Source organism: Oryctolagus cuniculus, chromosome 1, assembly GCF_964237555.1.
Source record: "Oryctolagus cuniculus chromosome 1, mOryCun1.1, whole genome shotgun sequence".
Classification (NCBI taxonomy): Eukaryota; Metazoa; Chordata; class Mammalia; order Lagomorpha; family Leporidae; genus Oryctolagus; species Oryctolagus cuniculus.
Genome location: NC_091432.1, coordinates 140,591,752 through 140,617,724, shown reverse-complemented (window position 1 = coordinate 140,617,724; position 25,973 = coordinate 140,591,752). Strand labels below are relative to the sequence as shown.

At 46.6% G+C, this 25,973-nt stretch overlaps 1 protein-coding gene across 1 annotated transcript; it reads right to left on the bottom strand.

Annotated features, from left to right (window-relative positions):
- Window positions 1-16,847: 16,847 nt before the first annotated feature.
- LOC100349629 (spermatogenesis-associated protein 31E1) lies at window positions 16,848-23,010 on the bottom strand. Its single transcript, XM_008257891.4, has 4 exons — window positions 22,763-23,010; window positions 21,697-21,754; window positions 21,102-21,162; window positions 16,848-20,827 (listed from the first exon to the last, which is right to left on the bottom strand). The coding sequence occupies exons 1-4, from the start codon at window positions 22,928-22,930 to the stop codon at window positions 16,924-16,926; spliced, it is 4,191 nt and encodes a 1,396-aa protein (XP_008256113.3). The 5' UTR covers window positions 22,931-23,010; the 3' UTR covers window positions 16,848-16,923.
- Between the last annotated feature and the right edge of the window lie 2,963 nt (window positions 23,011-25,973).

The following is a 25,973-nucleotide window of genomic DNA, read 5'->3' as shown; positions in this document are numbered from 1 at the left end:
TCATCCATTGATTCACTCCCCAAGTGTCCACAACAAAAGACAGTGCTTGACAGAAGCTAGAAACTTTCATATGGACTCCCTTATGAGAGGCAGAACCTCAGCAACCTGCACCATCACCTGCTGTACACCAGGGTGCCCATTAACAGAAGTCTGGAGTGGAAAGTGGAGGCAGTACTCCATCTCAGGCACGCTGGTATGGGGTGCAGGGTCCAACTGCTGTGTCCAGCATTTGCCCCAACTTAGCCATTTTAAGGAGGAATTTGAATTTTCCTAAGTGATCAAAACAACCCAAGAGAAATTATCTTGAAAAAATATTTTCCCTAGGCCAGTTAGCAAGGTAAGTTAAAATCACATGCAGTGAGATTGATTCTCCTTATATGAAGTCTGCTTAGATAACTTGGAAGTCAAAACTGATGAAGAAAGGTACTTTTGGTAGACACTGGAAGAGTGTGTGTGGAAGGTTATGAGTGTACATCTTATTATATTAGAATATAAACAAGAAAACCAATGCCTTGTGCAGGACAAAGCACAACTCTTGAAGAAAGTAAAAACATCTGAAGTTGGTTACACAGAACTCAAAAGGCTCAAAAGAAACCAAGAGTAAAGAATTGAATTATCCCAGGACTTTATGACCAACATTTATATAATCAGGTTGCAATGTCAGGGTAAGAGATAGGTTTTAAAGACAGGTTAGAAAGGGAGATGACTAAAAAGTTGAGGGAGAGGTTCATCAACTAATGGCAACTGTGAAACAGAAAATATGTAGTACAGAAGATGGTTACAATATTCAAAACCATTTCAGAATTAGAAATCAAAGTCTGTCACAATTTCCTAAAACTATGTCAAAATTTCAAAAAAAAACTTTTTGCTTTAAACATTTGAGTTAGTGGTGCAGGTGTTGGTGGAGGTGTCTGCCCTGTTGGAGCACCTGGGTTTAAATCCCACCTGCTGCTCCTGATCCCAGCTTTCTCCTAGTATGGACCTAGGAGGTGGTGGTGATAGCTCAAATGGTTTGGCTGCTGCCACCTCTTTGGAAGATTTGGATTTAGTTTTCCACTCTTGGCTTGGAACCCCCAGCCATTTTAGTCATTAAGGGAGTAGAGCTGGTGTTGACAGCTCCACCTGTCTCTGCTACTGAAAAAATAACAATGAAAAAGAACAGAGAATTATATTCTGGTTTTATATTCACAAGTTAATGCTCAGTTTTTCAAAAACATATATGCAGTTTTCTTCTAATTACAGTCAACTTGACCACACCTAAAGCTTTTTTCATAAAATTTGTCCTCTACAGACTGTACATGATAGGCTTTTTACCTACTAAAGCCTTTACTTCTGCCCTGTTTATTTCTTCTGCCCTCTTTATTGCTTCCATTCTGAAACAATCAATGTCATTCTAGTTTAGCACAAAAATTATTATATATCCAAAATTCTTTCACATATAATAAATAATCATTGTCTCAATAAATCTCCTCATCCAAAATACATCCTTTTACAGTAACTTCCCTTGCATCTCTCTGCACAATTTGCTGGTTTCTTTCTGTTTTGGTTTTATTTAATTCTGTAAGTGTATACTTTGAAACGTTCACTTAAGAAAGCTCTGAATTTAGACAAAATTGAAAGAATGTATTTGCCTTCTTTATTGTTTTTCTCATCAAAACCACATGTTGATTTTCTTGTTTTCATTTAGAATTACAAATATTAGATTTTTAAATTGTTAATAACCTTAATTTCTCCTGAGGATTCAGGAACAGAACAATTTTGAACACTTTGCTATATACCAAGAATTTATTGCCAAAACAGGATGTATTTATTAATAGAATCAAATACATTGTCTTTCCTATACACTGTAAGAAACCAAGAGTCCTTTATGTTTAGCATTTGGTGCTGTCAATATCTTTGCTTACTTAGAAGTCACTCACAAGTAGCCATCAGGGTATACTTTTATGACTTTAAGTTACATGAGAAGTCAATTCAGAGACATTTGTTCCATAAACATTCACCCCATTTATTTATTTTTGACCACTGAACCTAGGTTTCTTTTGAAAACCAAAATATTAGGATAGTCATCATTTCAAGCTTTTTCTTTGTCAAGGAAAAACCTTTAACTTTATTTATTTATTTATTTATTTATTTATTGACAGGCAGAGTTAGACAGTGAGAGAGAGAGACAGAGAGAAAGGTCTTCCTTCCATTGGTTCATCCCCCAAATGGCTGCTATGGCCGGCGCGCTGCGCTGATCTGAAGCCAGGAGCCAGGTGCTTCCTCCTGGTCTCCCATGCAGGTACAGGTGCCCAAGCACTTGGGCCATCCTCCACTGCCTTCCCGGGCCACAGCAGAGAGCTGGATGGGAAGAGGAGCAGCCGGGACAGAATCTGGCACCCTGACCAGGACTAGAACCCGGGGTACTGGCACTGCAGGCGGAGGATTAGCCTAATGAGCCGCAGCACCAGCCACCTTTAACTTTAAATTGCTGCACTTGGCACAGGAGGCAATGGACACTTCCATGTACCCCCCATCCTATATTTGTTGTTAGGTAACATTTATACTTTTACAGCCTTCAACATATAACAGAGATGAATATAACCCTGCATGGCTGGCAAACCCAGGCAAAAGTATATGCTAAGAGTTGTGAATTTTTTTACCAAAAGATTTAAAACCAGCATGTTCATCAAAGATGTACTTAAGTCACATGAACTCAAAGGGATCTGAGTTAATTACTATAATGTTAATAGTTTTAATTGATGTGAACGGTCATTTATCTGGGAGTCAATTTGAGTAAAATTCCTTGAAAGATTTTCCCATGTGGACACAACGTACAACACACAAATGTGTAACACACGCACATACATATTTACACACACTTAGACTGGCTCTGCTTGCAGTGTGATGTTCCTCTTCCCTGGGTTCATTGATATGGGAAAGCAGAGAGCCTTCAAAGTAGGAAAAAGGGATGGGATTGCTTCCATGTTTTCCGTTCTCTGCAGCATGCAGGACTGGCAGTCCTTACAGCCCCTGTCCCACACCCAAGGTGTCTTCCCATAGTAGGGAGCCTTGGGCAGGGACAGGGCTCTGAGGCAGATGACGATAGGCAGGCCTGCCCGTGTCTCTCACGATCCTGCATGTGGGACCTGGCTGAGCCAGGTCCTGCCTGGGCACTAAACCAAAGAAGCTCTCAGGGTGGGCCCAAGCAGGAAGAGTGGATCCAGGACCTGGAGGAGAGGCCCTAGGCCCCTCCGGAGCCTGGTGGCTGCTGCATCCCTTCAGAGCCTGGGGAGTCAGGTTCCAGGAGGTGTGGTAGGGGGAGAGGTAGTGAGGGGACAAATCCTACAGACTAGAAGAGAACCAGATGCAACCAGCTCCATGCCCTCTGACTGCACATGCCCTGTCCTCCACGAGGTGTAGGGAGACCAGTGGACAGACACTGCTTTTGAGATCCCCAGAGAGAACTCCCCAGGAAACCCTAGGAACCGTAGCGAGAACTCTTTTTGTTTTTAATTAATTAATTTATGTGAAAAGTAGAGTTACAGAGAGGCAGAGAGAGAGAGAGGGATCTTCATCAACAGGTTTACTCCCTAAACCTCTGCAATGGCCAAAGCTGGGCACAACTGAAGCCAAGAGCCAGGGGCTTCTTCCCCATCTCCCACATGGGTGCTGGAGGCAAGTGCTTGGGCCGTCATTTGCTGCTTTCCCTGGCATATTGGCAGGGAGCTGGATCGGGTACCCGCCATGCCCCGGGCCCTGCCCCCAGTGACTTTTTTTTTTTTTTTTTTGACAGGCAGAGTGGACAGTGAGAGAGACAGAGAGAAAGGTCTTCCTTTGCCGTTGGTTCACCCTCCAATGGCCGCCACGGCCGGCGCAGGAGCCGGTGCTTCTCCTGGTCTCCCATGGGGTGCAGGGCCAAGCACCTGGGCCATCCTCCACTGCACTCCCTGGCCACAGCAGAGAGCTGGCCTGGAAGAGGGGCAACCGGGACAGAATCCGGCGCCCCGACCGGGACTAGAACCCGGTGTGCCGGCGCCGAGGGCGGAGGATTAGCCTAGTGAGCTGCAGCCGGCCTCCCCCAGCGACTTCTTAGAGCCCCCACCCTCGGGAACTCTGAGATTCCCGCTCAGATCTCCACAGAGACCTCCTTGCACACCTCCACGGAAACCCCCCACCCCCAGAGACCCCTTCAGAGGCCGCGGCAGAGGGCGCCAGGAGACGCTCCCGCTCGCTCCTCACACAGGAGGGGCTGCCCTGAGTGACGGGGACAGCAACAGCTTGTGCTCCTCGGACACCCAGAGCCCCACTCGGCTGCCCGCCGCGCGGCCAGGGCTGGAGGCAGCGCAAACCTCCCGCTTTCCCGCCGACCGGCGTCCAGGCCTGCGCGGCCCACGCGAAGCCCCTGAGCCGCCAGGGCGCGACCGTGCAGGCCCAGTGGCGGCTGCTGGAGTCCAGCCGGGCTGAGAGGATCTTGGAGCGCCCCAAGGAGCCCAGGGCTCCGAATGCGAGATCGGCCCCCGACCCGGGTCCTGGGTGCCCGCCTCGGCCTTGTTGGACAGCCTCTCCCGGCTGTCCGGGAGTGCACCGAGGCCTCTAAGGTAAGCGGAGCCCCGCGACGCCGGGCGGTACCGGCCCTCAGGCAGCCGAGTCCTCCTGCCCCGGACTCCCAGGTCAGTCACGTTGTCCTGTGATGATGGCGCCGCCCTGCGTGTGCGCTGTGTGCCTCACTCGTGTGCGGGTGCTGCGGGCGCCGAGGACCTGTGTGCAGGGCCTGCTCTCCCCTGAGGTGTTGCAGTGTGGGATGCGGGCTGAAAGTGCACGTGGTCACATGACACCTTGTGTAAATCCCTCTCCGTCAGGTCCGCGTGAGCAGTGACGCTGTTTGGCCCCTCTCGAGTGGATGCGGTAAGGAGAGGCCGCGAGCTCCACGCCCAGGCGCTGATCTGAGGCGGGGTTGACAGCGCCCTCGTGCTGTGCCTTTTCTTTTTTACTTTGTGTTTAAGGGGACAGAGGAATCCGGGTAGGCATCATCCCTCTCTCTCTGGGTGTTCCGGAGGTTGGTGATGCGTGACGAGTGTACTGTTAGTGTGAGACGCGTTTTGCACATGCTGTGTTCTAGTTCCTACGAGAGATTGTGTTCTGCAAGGTTGAGCAGCAGGGCCCACTGTGTGGACTGAGAGAAGGTTGTAGGCAGGTCAGCCCGTTCCCCTGCCAAAGACACTTTCAACCTCCAGCTGTTGTTCCTGAGTGCTGGTCCTGGGACGCTGCTGCTAAGTGTAGGACACAGTGAGTCTTTGAGTCATCTCTCTATGAAGTGCCCCGCGGGTGTTAAATGCGGGGTAAGGAACCATCCCTTTGTGAATATCTTTTTGCTGCAAGTTCTGTGTCCTCTCGTCTTCTGGGAGTGAACTTGTCAGGCCGCGCTGTGAGAGGCTGAGTCCTGTCTGCAGTGTTTCTTGGTGAGAAGGGGAGAGGGAAGGAGCTGCAAAAGGCTGCTGGCTTCCTACTGGGGCGCTTGGGGACACCGCTTTCCCACACGTACCCTGGTTTACTGTGTATGTAATAGGGTGTAGGATGGAAAATGAGTATTAGTTCTGCGACATCTAGTTTCTGAATGTGAAAGAGGTTTTCAACATATGGGAAAACAGTTAGTAACACTGGCACATTTTGTGTACTGTTGAAAGTCAGAGGGAAGCTGGTCCTCCAAAAATGACTTTTGGATATGTGTTTGTTCCACCATCTCTCAGGATTACACAGGCTTCTAGTTGTCCACTGCATTACAGAGAAGACAGTGAGGAGGGACTAATTCAAGGCCAACGGGTAAACAAGTACAACTTTTATGGAATTCAGTATGGAGATTCTTCAGAAATCTGCAAATACATCTAACATATGACCCAGCCATCCCACTCCTGGGAATTTACCCAAAGGAGAGGAAATCAACATATGAAAGGTTATTTGCACCTATATGTTTATAGCAGCTGAATTCACATTAGCTAAGATGGGGAATAAACCCACATGTCCATAATAACTAAGGACTGGATAAAGAAAATGTGGTATATATACACCATGGAATACTACTCAGTCACAAAAAAGGTTGAAATCTTTCTTTTGCAACAAAATGCATGCAATTGGAGACCATCAAGCTTAGGGAAATAAGCCAGTTCCAGATAGACAAATATCATATATTTTCTCCAACATAGAATCAAAAAACAATGTAGGAGTGAAATTGACATCTTATGAATTGGTTGCTGTTTATAGCCCTGTCTATATTCCTGTGGAACAGTGATCTTTCTACTTTTTAGTTGTTGAACATTATGGTTAATTGTGCATTAAGCCTGTGATCATAGAGTAAGTTGAAAACATGATATTGCAAACATTAAAGGAAAGAAAAAAGGAAACAGGGTTTTTGAGTGAGGGAGGAAAGTAGGGAACTATGGTTATCTTTTTTTTTTAAGATTTCATTTATTTGATTTGAAAGGCAGAGTTAGAGAGAGAGGGGGAGAGATAGAGAGATAGAGAGAGATCTTCCACCTGCTGATTCACTCCCCAAATGGCCACAACAGCCAGGGCTGGACCAGACAGAAGCCAAGAACCGGGAGCCTCTTTCGGGTCTCCCACGTGAGTGCAGGGGCACAAGCACTTGAGCCATCTTCCTCTGCTTTCCCAGGCACATTAACAGGGAGCTGGATCAGAAGTGGAGCATGGGGTTGGCGCTGTGGCATAGTGGGTTAAGCTGCCACCTGCAGTGCTGGCATCCCATATGGATGCGGGTTCAAGTCCTGGCTGCTCCACTTCCAATCCAGCTCTCTGCTGTGGCCTAGGAAGGCAGTAGAGGATGACCCAGGTTCTTGGGCCCCTGCACCCACATGGGAGACCCCGGGGGAGACTCCTGGCTCCTAGTTTCGGATGGGTGAAACTCCAGCTCTTGCGGCCAATTGGGGAGTGAGCCAGCAGATGGAAGATCTCTCTCTCTCTCTCTGTGTTTCTCTCTGTGTGTGTATGTAACTGTGACTTTCAAGTAAATAAATAATTTTTTAAAAAAGTAGAGCAGCCAGGAATCAAACCAAGCGATATTTTGCTGTGATGTAGACTAGAGAAGGCATGTAAATGACCATTTTGAAGCCATCACCATAGGGTGTGTGGTTGACACAGCAAGCCAATGCTTATCAGCACACTCCCAGTTTAGGAGGGAGCTTGAAACTGGAAAACACATGTTCACATCAGTGAGGTTCAGTTCAGCAAAGGTCTCCATTGGTCCTCCTCACTTGAGACTGAACCCCCCTGCCTCTGTGTACCAGTGACAAAACGCTGTTTCTGTGATGGTAATAACGTGTGTCAACCTGATTGGTCCATGAGATTAAACATTACTTCTAGGCATGTTTGAGAATGTGTTTTCAGATGAGATTAGCATTTTCACTGGTGGATTCAGTAAAGCAGGTAGCCCTTCCCAACGCAGATGGGCATCATGCAATTCACTGAGGAGCTGGATCATGCAAAAGACAAAGAACCTTCCTAAAAGAAGAAGAAATGTGCATAGTTCTGCTGCCTCACTGCTGATCTCATTTCATCTTCCCCTGGATCAGAAGAGGAGCAGGCAGGACACGAACTAGCACACATATGGGACGCCAGCACTGCAGGCAGAGGCTTAGCCTGCTAAGACACAGCGCCAGCCCTAAGATCCAACTTTCTGACCTACGTAATACGTGTCCATAATATTCACTCACATTCAACTATTGTGATTTTAATAAATAACTTGTATTTGTAAATAGTTTATGAATCACAGGAGTCACGGGCGTAGTTTTTGAAGAGTTCTTGTGTCACCAACACCCGTTTTAACCCCATGACAATTTTGTGCATAATCATAGTGCATTGTCAAAAGTAGGAAATTGACATTGTTTCTACACTGTTAACTCAGATCCAGATCTTACTTGAATTCTATCCACTATGAAATCCCTATGAACACAGAAACCCTCAAAGAACAGAGGCCAGTACTTTCCCACTGCCTTTGACAATCTCTGATGAGTCCATGTTTTGTGTCCATGGTTGCTGTTGTCTCGCTTTCCTTCTTTCATACTTTGTAAATTTTTGTTTTATTTGTTTATTCTTACCCTTTTCATCCTTCTTCATCTAGTTCATCACTCCTTTTTCCTAACTTACGGAAGATTCAGAGATCATTGGTTTTCAAATCCTTGCCTGTTTTGCTCGTTCATTAAAAGGACAAACTTCACTTTATGAGATTTAGTTACATCTCAAAAGTTTTGATGTTCTGTCTTTATCTTATTCAATTTAAAATATATTAGATTTTCCATTCTATGTTTCTGACTGTGAGTGCTGTGTTTTGTTTTTGTTTTTTGGGAGTGTGTTGATTTTTTGACAGGTAGAGGGGACAGAGATAGGCAGGCAGACACATGGACACACAGAATGCCCATCTATTGGCTGTCCTCAAATCCTCGTACTTGGGCTGAACCAGATTGAAGCTGGGAGCCAGGCACTGAGCGCTGGATTCCCATGTGGGTGGCAGGGATCCATGCACTTGAGCTATTACCTGCTTCTTATCTGGCTGTGCACTAGCTGGAAGCCAGAAGCCATAGTAGCAACAGCTTAACCACAGACCAGACATTTGCATTCACTATAGGTGTTTTTAACTCATGTGTTTTCTTTATCCTCTCACTGATGAGCACCAACGTGGATTCTATATCTTACCTGTTAGAACAGCAAGTGGGTGCAGGGGCCAAAACAATTAGGCCATCTTCTGCTGCTTTTCCAAGGACATTTGCAGGGAGCAGGATTGGAAGTAGAGCAGCTGGGGCACCATCTGGTGTCCATAAAGATGTTGGCATCATAGGCAATGCCTCTACGCACTCTGCCACAACGCCTGTCCTTAATTAGTTTTTAAAGCCAGTTCTATACTATGTCCCTAATAGCTGTGCTAATTTGCATTGCCACTAGCAGTGAGTGTTGCCTTCTCTTCCCTTCTTTGTCAGCATTCAGCTTTTCTTGTGTGATAAGAGCCATTCTGACTGAGATGTGGTGATATCTCTCTTTGTAGATTTGATTTGTAGAACTGTGATGATTAGTAATGTTAACCATTTTCAAAGGGTTGTTGGACATTTGTATATCCTATTTTGGGTAATATCAATTCAGGTCATGCATCCATTTTTAAAACAGAACATTTTTTTTTCTGCTGAGTTCTTTGTGTTCCTTATATATTCTGAACATCAATTCCTTGTTAGATAGATAGCTTGCAAATATTCCTCCAATTCTGTAGGTTTAATGTCTTTACTCTGTTGACTATTGCCTGTGCTTTTAGGGACTAATACAAATAATATTTGCCCAGACCAATGTCCTGAAGCATTTTCCCTATTATTTCTTTTAGTTCTTTCAATACTTCCTGTCTTATGTATAAGTCTTTGATCCATTTTTAATTGAATGTGCATATGGGGAGTGAAAGAAGTTGACTTTATTTCTCCTTTGTACAGATATTCAGTTTTCTCAGCACCATTTATTGATGAGACCTTATCTCCTATGCATGTTGTTGTTGGTTATTTATATAAAAAAAGATTTGTCTATAAATACATAGGTTTATCTCTGGGTTGTCTAATCTGTTCCATCAATCTTTGGGTCTATTTTTATGCCAATATCATGCTATTTTGGTTGCTATATGTTTTTAATATTTTTTGATGTCAGGTATTAAAATAGCCCTGGTGGTGTTCTTTTTTGGTTAGAATTGCTTTGGCTACCCAGGATCTTTTGTAGGTCTACACAAAATTTAGGCGTTTTAAAGATCTCTGTGAATCTCATTGGTGTTGCATCTGTGAATTGCTTTGATTAGTGTGGACATGGAAACCACATTCTTCCAATCCATGAATATGGAAAGTCTTCCCATTTTGTGTGTGTGTCCACTTAAATTTCTTTTGTTAGTGTTTTGTAATTTCCATTCTAGAGGTCATTTACTTTTTTGGTTGAACTTATTTAATTATTTGATGAGTTTAGTTATTTATTTGATGAATTATTTTTTGGAGCTATTATGAATGAGATTGCTGTCCTGATTTTTTTCTAAATATCATTGTTGGTGTTTAAAAAGCTACTTATTCTTAATGTTGTTTTTACTGCAATATTACCAATTTTATAAATCATATCTAAGGGGCTAGCACTGTGGCATAAAGGGTAAAGCCACTGCCTGCAATGCTGGCAACCCGTATGGGCACCAGTTTGAATCCTGGTTGTTCCACTTCTGACTCAGCTCTGTGCTATGGCCTGGGAAAGCAGTAGAAGATGGCCCAAGTGCTTGGGCCCCTGCACCCAGTGGGAGACCCAGAGGAAGCTCCAGGTTCCTGGCTTTGGATCAGCGCAGCTCTGGCTGTTGCGGCCAACTGGGTAGTGAACCAGCGGATGGAAGACCTTTCTTGCTCTCTCTCTCTCTCTCTCTCTGCCTCTGCCTCCCTCTCTCTTGCAATTCTCCCTTTCAAATAAATAACACATCATTTTTAAAAATCATATATAATATATACTATTGGTTAAACTCTGTAATTAACACACATTTATTCTTAGGTATTGAAATTTAACTGAAAAGTGATCCCTGTTAAATATAAGAGTGGGAATAAGAGAGGGAGGAGATGTACAATTTGGGACATGCTCAATCAGACTTGCCCCAAATGGTGGAGCTAGAAATGTGCCAGGGGGGCCGGCGCCGCGGCTCACTAGGCTAATCCTCCGCCTAGCGGCGCCAGCACACCGAGTTCTAGTCCCAGTTGGGGCGCCGGATTCTGTCCCGGTTGCCCCTCTTCCAGTCCAGCTCTCTGCTGTGGCCAGGGAGTGCAGTGGAGGATGGCCCAGGTGCTTGGGCCCTGCACCCCATGGGAGACCAGGAAAAGCACCTGGCTCCTGGCTCCTGCCATCGGATCAGCGTGGTGCGCCGGCCGCGGTGCGCCAGCCGCGGCGGCCATTGGAGGGTGAACCAACGGCAAAGGAAGACCTTTCTCTCTGTCTCTCTCTCTCACTGTCCACTCTGCCTGTCAAAAAATAAAAAAATAAAATAAAATAAAATAAAATAAGAAATGTGCCAGGGGATTCCAATACAATCCCATCAAGATTGCATGTACCAATGCCATCTCACTAGTCCAAGTGATCAATTTCAGTTCACAATTGATCACACTGATAGGTCTAAGAGTCAAAGGGATCACACAAACAAGACTAGTGTCTGCTAATACTAACTGATAGAATCAAAAAGGGAGAGAACGATCCAACATGGGAAGCGGGATACACAGCAGACTCATAGAATGGCAGATGTCCTAAACAGCACTCTGGCCTCAGAATCAGCCCTTAAGGCATTCGGATCTGGCTGAAGAGCCCATGAGAGTATTTTAGGCATGGAAAGCCAAGACACTCTGGCAAAAAAAAAAAAAAAAAAAAAAAAAAAAAAAAAAAAACAAGCCTAAATGAAAGATCCCTGCGAGTGAGATCCCAGTAGAAAGAACGGGGCCATCAAAGAAGGAGGTACCTTTCTCTGAAGGGAGGAGAGAACTTCCACTTTGACTATGACCTTGCCTAAATAAGATCGAAGTCAGTGAACTCAAGAGGCTTCCATAGCCTTGGAAACTCATGACTAGAGCCTAGGGAGATTTCTGACGCCATAAACAAGAGTGTCAAATTGTTAAGTCAGCAACAGGAGTCACTGTGTACTTACTCCTCATGTGGGATCTCTGTCCTTAATGTGTTGTCCAATGTGAAGTAATGCTGTAACTAGTACTGAAACAGTATTTTACACTTTATGTTCTGTGTGGGTGCAAACTGATGAAATCTTTACTTAATATATACTAAATTGATCTTCTATATATAAAGATAATTGGAAATGAATCTTGATGTGAATGGAATGGGAGAGGGAGCAGGAGATGGGAGGGGTCCGGGTGGGAGGGAAGTTATGGGGGGGAAAGCCATTGTAATCCATAAACTGTACTTTGGAAAATTATATTTACTAAATAAAAGTTTAAAAAAACTATATATTTTATGGAGTTTTAATTTTTCCATACATAAAAACATATAATTCCTTCTTTCCTACTTTGATGCTCTGCCAACCATTGTGGGAGACCCAGAAGAAGCTCCTGGCTCCTGATTCAGCCCTGGTTGTTGCAGCCATGTGGGGAGTGAACCAGCAGATGAAAGACCTCTCTCTCTCTCTCTCTCTTCCTCTCTCTCTCCCCCCTTCTCTGTAACTATGACTTTCAAAATAAATAAGTTAAAAAAAAAACTGAAGAAAGGAATTTACCACTTCACTTCGTAATCATAGATTTAGAAAACTTCTCCGGGCTAGGAAACCCAGCCAAAGAACATTTGGATTTTTTTTTTTTTAAGATTTATTTATTTATTTGAAAAGCAGACGGCCGTTGCCGCGGCTCACTAGGCTAATCCTCTGCCTAGCGGCGCTGGCACACCGGGTTCTAGTCCCGGTCGGGGCACCGGATTCTGTCCCGGTTGCCCCTCTTCCAGGCCAGCTCTCTGCTGTGGCCAGGGAGTGCAGTGGAGGATGGCCCAAGTACTTGGGCCCTGCACCGCATGGGAGACCAGGATAAAGTACCTGGCTCCTGCCATTGGATCAGCGCGGTGCGCCGGCCGCAGCGCACTGCCCGCGGCGGCCATTGGAGGGTGAACCAATGGCAAAGGAAGACCCTTCTCTGTCTCTCTCTCTCACTGTCCACTCTGCCTGTCAAAAAAAAAAAAAAAAAAAAAAAAAAAAAAAAAAAAAAAAAAAGGCAGAGTTACAGAGAGGCAGATGCAAGGAGTGAGGTGGGTCTTCCATCCACTGGTTCACTCCCCAGATGACCACAACATCCAGAGCTGGGCCAATTCAAAGCCAGGAGCCACCCACGTGGGTGCAGGGGCCCAAGGACTTGGGCCATCTTCCACTGCTTTCCCAGGTCATAGCAGAGAGCTGGATTGGAAGTGGAGGAGCTGCAACTCAAACCAGCACCCATATGGGAACTTCACCCTCTATGCCACAGTGCAGGCCCCCACATTGGATTCTATCAGTAGTACTTATTCTCTCAATGTTCCTGGAAATACAAATAAATGAAATACAAAGAAATGAACATTTAATTCACCCTTGTAAAATTGGGATCCTTGAAGCCAGGCATTCTGTTTGTATTTTCAGTTATGCAAACATTTGCAATGGTGGACTGTTATAAAACAGATTTATATTGAACTTATGCAAAAAAAAAAAAGCAGCACTACCATAAAAATAATAACTCTCATGAATATTTTTTGAATTTTGGATGAATCAAGAGTGGGGAAGATGTAAATGCTTCATCCTTTATTTAAAATGTGTATTTTATCTACCATAAACATTTGAGTTTAAAACCAACAATGCAGGGCCAGCGCTGTGGCACAGTGGGTTAATGCCCTGGCCTGAAGCACCAGCATCCTATATGGGCACCGGTTTGAGACCTGACTGCTCCACTTCCTGTCCATCTCTCTGCCATGGCCCAGATAGCAGTAGAAGATGGCCCAAATCCTTGGGCCCCTGCACCAGCATGGGAGACCGGAAAGAGGCTCCTGGCTCCTGGCTTCGGATTGGTGCAGCTCTGGCTGTTGCAGCCAACTGGGGAGTGCACCAGCAGATGGAAGACCTCTCTCTCTCTCTCTCTGCCTCTCCTCTCTGTGTAACTCTGACTTTCAAATAAATAAATAAATTAAAAAAAATAAAGTGTTAGAACACTTCATCAAAATAGGATCACAGATTCTTGGAAAATAATTGTCACTTCACTGAAGCAGAGTGATTTAGCCAGAACTATAAAGTGATTACTTTTATAAGTATGAAAATGATTAAAAAATTTGAAAGCAAATAAATGAAAAATCCTTGCACAATTCACAATAGCTAAGATATGGAATCAACCCAGATGTCCATCAGCTGTTGACGGATAAGGAAATTATGGTATATATACACTATGGAGTGCTACTCAGCTTTAAAAAAAAATGAAATCCTATCTTTTGCAACAAGATGGACACAAGTGGAAACCATTATATGTAGTGAAATTAGCCAGTCCCAAAAAGACAGATATCATATGTTTTCCCCAATCTGTAGTAACTAGTAATAGAGTACCTGAAATGTAATGTATTGGAGTGAAATAGGCGTTCTGAGATTTGATGATTGTTTACAGCCCTTGTTTCTTCCATTGAAGGACAGTGTTTTTTTTTTTTTTTTTATTTTCTCTTCATACTATTTGTTGAACTCTTTTGCTTAGTGTAGGATTAACTACATGATCATTAAGTAAACTGAAAATAGACCTTTGTAAAAATTAAGAGTGGGAATAGGAGAGGTAGGAGGAGGGAGGGTTGGAGCATGGGTAGGAGGGAGGTTGGGGGGGAGTGTCACTATGTTCCTAAATCTGTATATTTGAAATGCATGAAACTTACATAACTTAAATAAAAAAAATCTGTGTAAGTTCATCCTTCTCAGATTGGTTTATGTTTCCTTCTGTCCTGGGGTAGTAGTTTTTTTGTAAAATGTGATAATCCTCTTCATATAATTGAAATTAGTTCAGCTTTCCCCAACACATACATGGTAGGAGCACTTTTCACCCCACAGCAGCGTTCCCTCTCCCAGGGCTGCTTGTCTGAGCCACCCGCTTTGAGGGTCTTTCTTGTCCTCCTACTCAGTTGAGAATACAGACTTCTCTTATTTACAACATTTTGATCTAACAAGTGACACCATTCTGCGTGTCACTTCCAGTCCCGTAGTCAAGAACTAACATGAGGCAGTCAACACTTTATCATAAAATAGTCTTTGTGTTAGATGATTTTGCCTGAGTGTAGGCTGATATAAGTTTCTGACCATGTTGAAGGTAGGCGTGGGTAAGCTATGATGTTGGTAGGTTAGTTGTATTAAATTCATTTTCATCAAATGATATTAGGATAATTCAAAAATTTCATGAAAAAATGAAATTAAAATTTGGGTGCCAAAAACTTTGGATATCTATGCATAGTTTTTCTTAATATACATTTTCATGAACTTTTTGAATACCTCTTCTGTGTATGAATTTCAAAATACTTTAAGTCAAAGTAGAATTATTTATCAATTGCACTTTCCATGAAGTAGCCTCGTATTTTCAACTTCACATAGTTTTATTGCGATGAGGCCCATTGTAAGTCAGGAGCACCTGCACTTAGTTCAAGCATTGAAAGAAAATCATTTGCAAGGAAATTATAGAGCCAGAGACCACACCCTCTGCTGTTACATCTCAACTAACAGGGACTTGCACATTGTGTCCCCTGCACCTTAATCACCTCTGCCTGTTTTATTTTACTTTACATTTTATTTTATTTTACATTCTTGACATGCCAATTATTCACTAAAATCACAGTATTTTCTGTCTTTTTTGGCATAAAAAATCAAACTGAGAAGCCACTTCCCACTTGCCAACATGTCTCAGTATCAAGGAACAGCATGGATGGCGTTCACTACAGTTCTGTGGTGGGATTGGGTCACTCTGAAAACCGCAGACATAACCGGACCGGACAGGGATTACTGAGTGAATTCCCTGGCTCTGTGGGGATCTCTGGCACAGGTCTTGGGGTGGTCTCTGTAGATGACTCTGGGGGGGTCTCTGAGGAGATGTCTCTGGAGTTCTCTGTTAGAAGCCGTGGTGGTGTCTGTGAATCTCTCTGAGAGATGATCTCTCTCTGTCTCTCTCCCTCTGTGGTCTCTCACAGAGGTCCCAGTCTCTGTGGGCTGTTGTCACAAGTCTTGGGAAGACCTCTGGAGGTCTCTGAGGGGTCTCTCGGTAGAGGTCTTTGTGGAGGGTCTTTGTCAGAAGTCTCCATGGGGCCTCTCTCAAGGCTGCCTGAGCGAGCATCTGCCTCCCCGACCCTGCCCTTGCTGCATGTCTTGGGGGTCAGGGACTTGCTGCCTCTTGTTTCTTACAGGCCCCTCCGTTTCCTGTGTTTTTGCTGAACAAGTCCTGGGATCCTCATCCAGTTCCAGCACATCCCGGAACATACCTCTTTGGTCTTGAGAAGCCAGCAGACTCAGGGCCCCAATCCCATGCATCCCACTCCTGAGGGACAGACTAGCCCTGTTCCAGGTCCCAGCCCCTCTTGGGTCATCCACTGTGACTGCTGGGCACACCCTGGAGGCTGCCACCCCAATCATGGGAACCAGGCAGGACCGCCCAGGAGTGACCTGCAAGGCATGTGCCTGCTCCCCCTCCTTTCAGGGGAGCAGGAGCTGTTCTGTTACCGTCTATCCCACTGACCTCTCCTGCTTCAAGACCTTCCAACAAGGATTAGCCTTTTGGATTTATGCCAGGGCTCATCCCATGTGTGGCACGGCATGGAAAAGTGGAGAAATGGTCCTTTCTCTCCCCATTTTGGGACCTTCCCACTTTCCCATGTGGTTGGGCCCTGGGCAGAGGAAACCTGTGTAAGGAGCAGAGTGAGGACCAAGCTGAGACTACTCCTGGGCTGTCCCTATACCCAGGCTCTACATTTTGGATAAGTCACCCAACCCCCTGTTTGTACAGATCCTGTCTGATTACCTCTTCCCTGCCTGTCTCTGGGGCAAGCGAGAACTGAAAGCCAGGTAAGACTTCCTTTGTGACCTCAGGCTGGCCCTGGGCACTTTTATGTCCCCACCTCTGCTCCAGGAGAAGTCCTGGTGCCACATGTACCTGCAAAGGTGGATGTACTCATCCTGACAAGTACTGAAGGCTTTCTTTTGCTTGTTTCTGCACTTGTCAGTGAAAACCTAGGAGACAGTCCTGTGGCATCTGGAGTGAGGGTGGCACTGCAGTGACACTGTCACCCTGTCCCTTCTAGAAGCCGCATTCAGAAACACAGACACTGAACCTTTCCCACACCCCAGTGCACAGCACAGACTGACGCCACTAAATCTGATGAGGAAATACACATTTAATAGAGAAGCATAAGTATATTTGTAGGTGGAAGCCATTAGCACATAAAGGATGTGCCGACATAAGACTGAATAGGTTTCTGTGGCAGGAATTGACGTTGTTCTGGGAGAAAACTTTTCCCAGTGGAAAATACACGAGGGACCTGATATGCTGGACCAGATGAAACACTTCTCTGAAGAAGGCAGTTCCTGGGGCAAGAGATAGAGTGGCCCAAGGTACCTGCCACTTCTGACCTGTGTTGGCTTTGGCTAGCTCGGGACACAGGCTCCCTGGGTGGGGAGAACTGGTGACTGTCCCTGTCCCTGACTGACATGCTGTTGATAGGATGGCTGAAACTCTGGGGGGTTGCTTGGTGACAAAATGCTGTATCCATCCCCACTCTCCTTGGCTCTGGGTAGGAGGGACCCCTGTGGTAGCAGGGACACTCACCCAGTGGGACCTGGGTTTCCTCTGTGTACCAACTGAACTCTGAGGGAACTTGTGTATACGGAAGCCCCAGCTGGTCCACCACAATCTTTCCCACAACTGTGGTGAGGGCCTGTGCCTGAGCCTCTCTCTTTTCTGTGAACAATCTGCCTAAGTGCGATCCTTGGCTCCCAGCAGTTGCTGATACAGGCCTGTCTCTGGGCAGGGTATCTTCCCATCCTGCGCCTCTTTTGGTAGGGGTAGAATGCTGCATAAAGGGCCTTATTCTCTTTTTGTTGTGGCTTTCCAGTGGTTCTTGTCTCCTCTTTGGCAGGAATTGTGAAGACTTTTTAACCAGGGTGTCTCCTGTTTCCCTGTTCCGGGCAGGGTGGCTCATCCCACGGGCATGTGTGGCCCTTTGTGCTGCAGCTCTTTCTTCGTGATCTCCTGGTCTGAGTCTCCTGCAGTCCTCTCTCTTGTCAGAAGGACTGAACATCTTGTTCTCACTCTTCCATGGGGATCTCACTTTTGGGCTCCTGGGCTCTTGCTGCCTCTGGCTCCAACCTGCCTTCAATAGGTGGTCGTGAAGCCCCTGGGAAGCTGATATGTTGCTACTGGACATGTTCTTTGGAGTGTCTGAAGAGGCCTGAGAAGCCAAGATGTCTGTGATGGGGTGCACCTCAACAGTGTAGTCTTGATAGACAATATCAGTGTCCTGGCCTTGAGGCTGATTCTCTGACTCCACCTCCACTTGGACCTCCACTTCATTGACAACCTCTCTTTCCAGGCCTGGCTGTCCTGTGCGGTAGCCAATAGGCATTCGTGAGGTTTGGGGACGTTGACCATCCCCACAAGGTTCTAAATTCAGATTCACATTGATGGTTTGGGAGATTGTCATGTTGGCTTCCCTGGTGGCTTCCCACATGAGAGGCTTCTCCTCAGCCTCCAATGCATCCCTGATTTCTTTTGCCCCTGTAGCCGGGGATATTCTACTGATCTGCGTTTTGGGTTTGTAATGGTCTGGGGGGGCCAGGTGCCCAATCTCTTGAGGTTCATTCTTGGCGGCTGTTGTACTTTTCCTCCGTGCTAGGCTGCCTCTCCTAGCTCCCTGAGCAGTCTTGCTCTGCTGGAATCTGTCCCGAAGGCTATCTTTGAGAGACTCAATAGGAAGTTTGGCCTCCTGTCTGGTCCCAGGGGCCTCCGAGAGCCTCCGGGTGCCACCAGATGGGGCCACTGCCAGGGTCTTCTTGGCTTCCTTATACACAGATGAGGGGGCAATGACGGGTCTCTCTGGGGGTGGAACTGACTTTTTTGCCATCATCTTCTCTCCTAGACCTTTGTGAGGGTCTCCTAGGGCATTGGCAGCCTTGACTTTCACATTGGCCCCTGACTCCTGGGAAGCTGAAGAGGGAAATTTGGGCTGCGGGTGCTGTGAAGCTTGGACTGCACCTGAGTTGAGATTTGTGTGCTTGAGGGTCTGGTGGTATAGATTCCACCCTCGCCTCACTGGAAAACTTTTAATGTGTGTTTCTAGCAAGTTTCGAGTGAAAGGATTGACAAAGTAAGTCTTCTGGGAGGTGTTCACCGAGGAGTTGTGACCTTTCGGGTCTGCTGGATTTCTAGGTTTTATGTGGGTGTTGTAATTGGGAAATGCATAGTTAGCAGTAAGCCAGGATCGACGCACCCTCACAGGGATTCGGCCCTTATTGATCTGCCCCGACTTCTTTTCCAAATGGGCTTTCAGGTCTTTTTTGAGATCTTCCTTTTCTGGGACCCTGGGTTGATAGCTCCTATACTCATGCTTCCTGGGCTTGAAAAAGTTACGTTCTGCTTCCTCCTTGTCATCTTCCAGAACCTCCACTGAGGTGCTTTCTGGAATCCAGGGTAGGTCTTTTTTGTCATCTTCATGCTGCCCTGGATCCTTGCTTTGTTTGCCTAGTTTGAGCCCTACTGCACCCTTTCTGTGGAGTCTTCTGCATTGCATGGGCTCCATTGTCTTCACATCCTTGATGCTTTTACCTGCAACTGCAGAGGGCAGGGACGGCTGGGAGCGGCCATGCTTTTCCATTCCCTGGAATGGGCAGGTCCTTGAGAATTTGCCCCGAGGGTGCATCAGTTTCTGACATGGTTGGATTCTGTAAAGGAAGCCATCCTGGGGTTTATCCTTGAGAAGCCTTGCTTGACTTTGTTGTTCAGACTGCCTGTGGCGCTCAGGGCTGATGGTTTCCCCAGGAAAGGCAGAGGTGGACTTCCTGGTTTGGGAGGCCCAGCTACCCTGGGGGAGGCTGGGTGTGGGTTGGCCAGCACCTTCTTGAGGGTTTTGGAGAAAAGAGCGAGCAGCCCACTTCCGTTGTAGTGGCATCTGCAAAGGCCAATCCATTTCTTGATTGTCAGTTGGGATGATAGAGCGAGCCTTATCCTGGGAGGTGGGGCAGGACGATCTACAGGTCCTACCCTTGTGTAGGGAGGGGCTTGGTAGGCTTGGGAAAGAGCAAGGGAGCTGGACTGGGGTTGGCACCTGACGCGGATGTGAAGGCAACTTTTCAGTCAAAGGTTGGGGTTGATTCAAATGGTTAGGAGGCAAGGGTTGGGGCTGGGAAAGCAGTGGAGGCTCTGTGGACCGAGTTTGAACTGGAGAAGAACGAGAGTTGATATTGAACCTAACCGTGGGAGCTCTTGAAAGGGTGGGCCCCTTAGAGACCCAGGCCGTAGCCACTAGTGACTCGCTGTGCAGAGAGGGGAGGCCCCAGAAGAGCTGGCTGCATTTCTTCTCTAAGTGGTCCCCAAAGACCTGGGGGGCAGAGAGCCGCGGAGGCCCCTGCAGCTGTGTGCATTGGTGCCGTGGTCTCCAGAAGAGCTGTGGGGCGCTGCTGGCCTGCTTGCTGCTCAGGGACCTCAAGAGAGCCCCCAGAGAACTCAGGAGGCAGCCTGGGCGCATCTGGCCCAGCAGGGACCCCGTCTTCTCTTCTGCCTTCAGCATCAGGCCTGCTCTCCTGGAGATGAGGATTTCTAGCAGCCTCTGGCCATCAGGGCTGATGAAAGGAGGGCCGCCAGCCTCTGCCTGCCCGCGTGCGGCGTCTCCCCAGGCCGAGGCCTCTGGTGGGTGCTGGGAAAGAGGCTCTTGCCGGCCTCTGCCATGTGGTGAGGTGAACAGGAGCAAGGCCTTGGCGGTCGGCCACCACCAGGAGAAGAATGCAATGGAGCTGCTTATGCGGTCCAAGCCCGAGGCGGCCGTGCTGAGAGAGGCCAAGCAGGAGTTACCTGGAGGGGCGCTGTCTGGGGCAGGGCCTGCCGGGGTGCTCTTCACGTCGGACTGGACTTGTTGAGGTCCTTCTGACGGGCAGGAGGCCGGGGGAGGAGGGTGCTGGGTCAGCAGAGCCGGGGAAGGCAGTGGGGACGAGGTGACAGGAGAAGCATCTTCCTCGGGCTCCCCATGAGGCTGGTGGCCCCCAGCAGGGGCTGGATTGCGTTCATCTCCCTGGAGGTCCCGACACAGAAGGTGAGAAGCGCTGTCGTCAGGGAGCTTTCCCAGGTGGCTGCAGGAGACAGGAGGCACATGATGCAGCCGGGTTCAGATGGGACCGGGAGCCCTGACCTGCCTGGCGGGGATGGATGCCTGCAGCCCGGGGCCCCTGCACTGCCCCACGCCCTGACTTCATGGAGCTCTGGCTCTCCCTCACCCCCGGGGTACACTCACATCCCATGTCTGCCTGTGGTCTCCCCCTCCCTGGGTGGGATGCTCCAGGCCCTGGAGTCACGTAATGCGTTCTGGCAGGATAAGGACATGGACCACAGCAGAAACCTCCTCACCTTTGCAGAATGGAAACGAGCCCTCGAGCCTCCTTCAGTTTCTCCAAGCAGTCTCTGCAGGCTGGAAGCCAGGAGACTGGGTTAGGGTGCAGAAGGGAGGGGTCTGGGATTCTTCCAGGAGGCCGAGTGGAGTGTTCTTTTATAGGGGGACCCTGGGAGATCAGACTCTGGAGCCCGCGTGTCAGTGTCCAACCCCCAGGTCCCTGGCAGTGTGAGCAGTGCACACAGGTGGCGGTGCTCTAGCATTTAGAAAGTGCTTCCACATCCATCACCCCCTGGGGTCCTCACCACTGCACTGTGGGGGAGAAGGGAAAGGCTCCTCTCAAAGAGGGATTAGCCTTATGGGAATGAGCTGCAGGCAGTGTTGGTCCACTGCAGCCCACAGTGCCCCCTACTGGGCAACACTCATTTCCTGGCTCACCATGGCTTCCTTACCAGCAGAACCCTGAGGATTCCTGGTGCTGATTTCCTTCCTAGAACCCTCCCTCCCCCGTGGGCCCCTCCCACTGACATCCATAAGATGTGGTGCTGGTCCCTCAAGGACTGGCATGGTCTGGTCACCTGTGGGGCTTCAGGTGGACGGTCAGGGCCTTACCTTTCAGAGCTCTGCTCTTCTTTCTGCTCTTGATTCTCCTCCTTGTGTGCCCTTGACACTGAGAGACAAGGAAGAAAGAGGGGGCTGAGTCCCAGTCCTCTCTTCTTCCCCTTAGACAAGCTGCAGACGTTCAGTGCTCATGAATATCATGTCTGCCGCTTTTCGCTAAAGGATCTCCATGTTCTTTCCTTTTACTCATTGTAGAGAAGATTAATTTGAGAGAAATAGACAGAGCCCCCAGTCACTTGTTCACTCCCCAAGTGATTGTAGTGAGCCAGTCTGGGACAAAGCTGGCAGCCAGGAACTGACTCTAGTGCTCCTGTGTGGACTGCAGGGTCCCAACTACTTGAGCTGTGACCGGTGCCTTCCTATGATACACATGGGTAGGAATCAGAAATGGAGCTCGGGCTTGAACCCAGGCACTTTGGTGTGAGATGATGTTGTCCCAGCTAGAGGCTTAACCACTATGCCAAGTGCTCTCCCCATACTCATCTTTAAAACAGAGGAAATATTTCCTGGTTTTCTTCTTTGAAAAGCACAAAGGAGTGTTCTATGTGATATCTGCTAGGGGGGCCTTGGTTCGCTGTTCCTCTGCTTGAGGGAACCGATTTGGCCTGCAATGCGTGTGAGCTCCCAGGGAGGAGCCTGCTGCCCGAGGCCAGCTGTGACTCCAGGCTCTGAACTGAGGCTCTCACTCCCCAGCACAGCCCTCCGGTCTGCCAACACAGAACAAAGGCTCGGCTTCACGACACCTGACCCAGGAAGGCCCCTGAGGAGAGAAGGCTCAGGGCCGTTGTCCCCCAGACATCACACTGTAGGCGGCAGGCCTTGCCTGTTCCAAGGCTTAGTGTTTGATTTTTACCCCAGTGCCCTCCAGCACACCCACAGGGATGGCCCGAGAGCGTCACACAGAAATCCCGGAAGCACCTGAAGCCCTGCCATGAAGGGTGATGTTCGTTCCCACGTTTCCCATCTCAGAAGTCTCTGGATGCTGCTAAACAGTGAAAATAACAGTAGAAGACAGAGAAAACCCTTGTCTGCTGGGTTCTGGCCAAGGGCTCCTTACCTTCCTGATGGTCCCCTTTCTCTTGGGAGGTGGTGAGGGTGGAGTGCTGTGGACGAATGTCAGGAGGAAGAGGCCCAGGCCGCACAGGAAGACCAGGATGATGTTTGTTCCCCAGGAGGTGCAGCTGAGGCTCTGCCACATTGCACGAATGCTTTTCTGATTTTCCATCCTCTGAATCACTCAGGCAGCTGAGTCCTTGGAGTTCCGCTTGGCAGAGGGGAGCAGGCCCAGGTCTGCATCACGGAACTGTGGCCTCCTCATCACAAAGGACTCCTGCGAGTGGGGGAGGGGTGATAAGAGGCTGGTGGCAGCCTCTCCCCCACCAGCTGGGCCTTCTAGGAATCTCTGTCCAATTCCGCCTCCTTAACTTATGGAGATCTTACTCAATTTTCTATTCTTTTCACCTTGAACCGAGATACTATATGGTTCCCTTTACCTAGAAAATTTTGGCTTGAACTCCCCAAAGTTTTTTACAGCTTAAACATCATTGGGCTCCTCTGAGAACACATTTTAATGGTGTTTTATCAGACAACATGGTGTACATTTCCATATTTCTTCTTCAGCATATATCAGGTGCATTAGGCCATTGATTTTTTTTAAACAGGTAGTTCCTTAAATCTAAATCTACAGCACGTGTTATGTCATGCTAACCAGGTATCTCTCACCTGTTGCAATCCTTACATCTTTCCAGTCCTGATTGCATGCCGCATTTTTGTCTTAGAACCTGGGATGCGTGGTCATTTCTAAAATTTTAATTTTTTCCTTGCTGTTGATATTTACCATTATCCCTCAGCCTGAGCTCTAGGAGATTACATAAACATTCTCTTTGCTTGTATGTGTGCTGTTTTGTGGAAGTAATGTGAGTGTTCCATTTTTAGAAAACTTACTGTGTTCGACAACTGAGGACAAGGCATGGGGTGAACATGTTTCTGTAAAGCAAAAAACAAAACAAAACAAAACAAAAACAAAAAAACCCACACCAAACATTATTGAGAAGGTGGTCCTTGTGTGTAACATTGTTCTGTCACATGAAAGTGGTGCAAAGCAATAGAATGGAAACAACACCCAGAAATTGTTGATTTTTAGCTTCTTTAATGACACCAGTGTGGCTCAAAAGACATCAAAGTAGGTAGAACCAATGAATCAGACATTCTATAGTAATTAAATGTCTATTATTCTTATATGATCTCTTGGATCATTTTTACCATGTGTTTTTCTGAGATTTTTAATGGATGCATGGGAAAGTACTTCTGACGGCTAGGTTTTACACTTGACTTCAGAGATGTAGAATGTTGGAAAAAACTTTTCTGGAATTGAATGACTTTTCTGTAACACACCAGGCAAATGAAGCCTCAGGACAACCAGCCAATGTGGAATAGAGAGAGCAAAAGGCAGCTACAGGGAAAATAGGATCTCAGCATTTTTCACTTAGGACACATGTGAACTGAATAACTTATAGTCCAAACAAAGATCAATCTAGAAAGTTTTAACAAATTGAACAACAAAATAAGCCACCTGGTAGTGGATTAAAAACTAAATAAATGTCCTTGAGTCCAGACTAATATAAATAAATCATCGGCAATAAAAATAAATTATAGAAATAACAACAAATAGTAAATGAGTATTTCTGCTGTTTTTTCAAAATTATTACAAAAGTAGAAGAATATAAGCTGAAAAATGGCAATAATAACTTACAGGGGACAATAACTCCTCCATTTTACAGTGATATATTTTTATCAAAAATATTTTATTTTCCCTCAATTGTCTTTATGTTCTATACTTCTATGTTTTAATTTTGTGCCCTTAGAATATTTACATGAGCTCATATTTCTTTATCTCAGTCAGCTTGTTGAATATGATTGCTTGTGTTTTTCTACTTTTTGAATAATTGAAAAAAAGATCATAGACTTTGAGAAAAAGGCAGAAAAAATGAGTTATAAGATTTATCAGGCCGGCGCCGTGGCTCACTAGGCTAATCCTCCGCCTTGTGGCGCCAGCACACCGGGTTCTAGTCCCGGTCAGGGCACCGGATTCTTTCCTGGTTGCCCCTTTTCCAGGTCAGCTCTCTGCTGTGGCCAGGGAGTACAGTGGAGGCTGGCCCAAGTGCTTGGGCCCTGCACCCCATGGGAGACCAGGATAAGTACCTGGCTCCTGCCATCAGATCAGCGCGGTGCGCCGGCCACAGCGCACCGGCCGTGGCGGCCATTGGAGGGTGAACCAACGGCAAAGGAAGACCTTTCTCTCTGCCTCTCTCTCTCACTGTCCACTCTGCCTGTCAAAAAAATAAAAATAAAAATAAATAAATAAAGATTTATCTTTTTTCTTGACAAACTGATAAACCATTATTTAGCATTGTGGAAAATTAGTTTATCTATAAAATGGGAATTATTATAACATGGATCATGGATTACTGAGAATATGAGGATACTTCAGAAAGGTAGTGGAACATTGGAATTAAATGGTAAGTTTATTTTAGTTCCAAAAATTTTTGGAATCCATACATTAATTTTTTCATACTATACATTTTCAATGAACTTTCTGAAGTATCCTCAATATTAAGTAACAGTAGAATGATCTATAATTATAAATTCTTATATAAAGAAAAACCTTCTACTGATATTATTATTAAGTACAACTCAAGATTAAAACAATATGATTATAAAATTCTGTTTACCACCCTCATTTAAAATTTCCTGAATTTTATAGGTGATTAAAAATAATGTGTCCTGCTTACCCAGAATAATTTCTCTAAAATGACATTCAGGGAGATTTATTTTATGGACCAGAAAAAGGGATATGAGGTTTTCAGCAAGTGGTTGCTATAGCTGCATGATTAATAAGAATAGTTCAGGGGCCGGCTCTGTGGTGTAGCAGGTGAAGCCGCCACCTACAGCGCGGGCATCCCGTACAGGCACTGGTTCGAGTCCCGACTGTTCCACTTCCGATCTAGCTCTCTGCTATGGCCTGGGAAAGCAGTAGAAGACGGTCCAAGCCCTTGGGCCCCTGCACCCGCGTTTGGAGACCCAGAGGAAGCTCCTGGCTCCTGGTTTCGGAGCCACACAGCTCTGACCATTGAGGCCAATTGGGGAATGAACCAGCGGATGGAAAACCTCTCTCTCTCTCTCTCTCTCTCTCTGCCCTTCCTTCTCTCTGTGTAACACTGACTTTAAAATAAAATAAATAAATCTTAAAAAAAAAATAGTTCAGACTG